This window comes from Penaeus vannamei, chromosome 41 (genome assembly GCF_042767895.1).
Source record: "Penaeus vannamei isolate JL-2024 chromosome 41, ASM4276789v1, whole genome shotgun sequence".
Taxonomy (NCBI): domain Eukaryota; kingdom Metazoa; phylum Arthropoda; class Malacostraca; order Decapoda; family Penaeidae; genus Penaeus; species Penaeus vannamei.
In genome coordinates, this window is record NC_091589.1 from 6,630,440 (window position 1) to 6,632,694 (window position 2,255).

General features: G+C 38.4%; 1 protein-coding gene across 1 annotated transcript; it reads left to right on the plus strand.

Moving 5' to 3' along the window:
- The first annotated feature begins 388 nt into the window (after positions 1-388).
- Positions 389-2,027, plus strand: LOC138860468 (larval cuticle protein A3A-like). Its single transcript, XM_070118042.1, has 3 exons — positions 389-400; positions 1,065-1,229; positions 1,663-2,027. The coding sequence occupies exons 1-3, from the start codon at positions 389-391 to the stop codon at positions 1,933-1,935; spliced, it is 450 nt and encodes a 149-aa protein (XP_069974143.1). The 3' UTR covers positions 1,936-2,027.
- The last annotated feature ends 228 nt before the right edge of the window (positions 2,028-2,255 follow it).

Genomic DNA, 2,255 nt, shown 5'->3' on the forward strand with positions numbered 1-2,255 from the left:
CCCTTTCCTTCCCCCTCCCCACCCTCCCCACCCCCCCACCCACCCCCACCCCCACCCCCTAAGGCGTATGCGAACCTTGGCCATGGTTGAAAAGTGAGAGTATGTGCGCGAGTGTGTATATAAGGCAGCCGCAGCGTCTTGGAAGACACCAGTGCCTCTGCAACCATGTCTTTCAAGGTAGGTAGCGGGAAGTTCGCGAAATTATAGTTTTTTTTTATATATAGTTTTATAGAAAATTATAAATAATAAAGCTTTATAGAAGAGGAGTGATTTTTTCAGGGAGTTCGCGAAATTATAGTTTTTTTTATAGTTTTATAGAAGATGAGTGATTTTTTGCAATGTTATAGTTTATAATAAAGATGAGTAATTTTTTTTAACCTCTGCAACCATGTCTCTCAAGGTAGGTAGCGGGAGTTCGCGAAATTATAGTTTTTTATATAGTTTTATAGAAAACGAGTGATTTTTTTTCAGGGAGTTCGCGAAATTATAGTTTTTTTTATATAGTTTTATAGAAAATGAGTGATTTTTTTCAGGGAGTTCGCGAAATTATAGATTTTTTTATAGTTTTATAGAAGAGGAGTGATTTTTTTTTCAATGTTATAGTTTATAATAAAGATGAGTAAGTTTTTTTTAACGTCTGCAACCATATATCTCAAGGTAGTTTTTGTTATAGTTTTATAGAAGAGGAGTGAGTTTTTTAGTTATAGTTTATAATGGTTATAGTTTTTCTTATAGTTTTTTATAGTCTCTAAAGGCAGGTAGCGATGAGAATTTATAGTATTTTTTTTATAGTTTTATAGATGAGTGAGTTTTTTAAATGTTATTTCTGTTGTTTTTTATTTGATTTTTATTTTTTAAGAGTCATTTATTTTTGTAATACTTGTTTCCTTGCTTGGAGTTGATGCTAAAGTAAATAATAATAATAATAATAATAATGATAATAAATGGAGACGATAATTTTCATATTTCCAATCCTTACATATTTATCAATCTCATATATTCATCATAATCGATCTATTTATTCCTTTAATTATCTATTTACATTATCTATTTTTTTTCTCTTTCTCCAGATCGCCGTCATCGCTTGCCTGGCCGTCGTGGCTATTGCTGATCAGTCCCCCTACCCCGCCCCCCCTGCCTACGCTCCCCCCGCCCCCCCTGCCTACGCTCCCCCCGCCCCCTACCACCCCCCACCCAAGGCATACCACGCTGAGCCCGATTACCCGGATGTAAGTATGAATGCGTGATGAATAAATTTGATAAGTTGAAGAAGTTTCGTTGGTCGTGTGTAAATGTGGACGAGATTGTGTAAGTGTGTGATGAGGTTGTTCTTGTGTGGATCGTTTTTTTTTGTGTGTGTGTGTGTGTGGTAGACTTGTGTAATTTGGAGGTATTTTAGTGGATTATTAATGATATTTAGTTATTTTTTGGTTGTTGATCTTATTTTGTTTGTTTCGGAATTTTAAAAAAATCGTTGAAGTTACATATTACAAGTGCTACATATTACTCTATATATACTTCCGATATTCTGGAAAAAAACATTCAATTGGTGATGCAAATTTTCAAGTTGTACGTGTTCAGATGAAGATTTACGGAACAGCGTTTCTAAACAGCTTTTCATTCACGTGTGTACTTCATTCATGATGTCGTTGTCCCCCTCAGGTCCCCCCGAAGTACAACTACAACTACGGAGTCGCCGACGGCTACTCCGGCGCCAACTTCGGCCACTCGGAGTCCCGCGACGGCTACAAGACCGAGGGCAGCTACACCGTCGACCTCCCCGACGGCCGCAAGCAGACCGTCAAGTACGTGGACAACGGCGACGGTCTCGTAGCTGAGGTGACCTACGAGGGCGAGGCTCAGTACCCCGAGTACAAGCCCACCTACAAGCCCGCTCCCCCCGCCTACGGCCCCCCTCCCCCCACCTACGCCTAAGAATCTCGTAGGCTGAGGTCCAAGTCTTCGATCGTCAACAGAGAAACAGAGTCTATTTTGTTATCTTATTTATTGTGCCATCTGTGGAATGTGCTAATAAATATTTTTATATATAAATTTAATCTTTTTCTTACGTCTTCTCATGGAGTGTCAAGACCTTTCTTTATAATGAAATGAAAACAATTCAGATCATAAGAGAAGCCCATCGGACTTCAGTTTACGTGGAACTTTATATAGATGACTTAAAAATCATTTCCATAAAGACATACATCTATAGGAACATTCTGAAAATATTTCCATGACAGATTCTACTCGGTTTT

What these genes read in the sequence shown, in the direction of transcription:
- LOC138860468 (XM_070118042.1), top strand. An exon ending in CTGAGCCCGATTACCCGGAT is followed by an intron (nt 1,230 to 1,662) that starts GTAAGTATGAAT and finishes TGTCCCCCTCAG; the next exon opens with GTCCCCCCGAAGTACAACTA.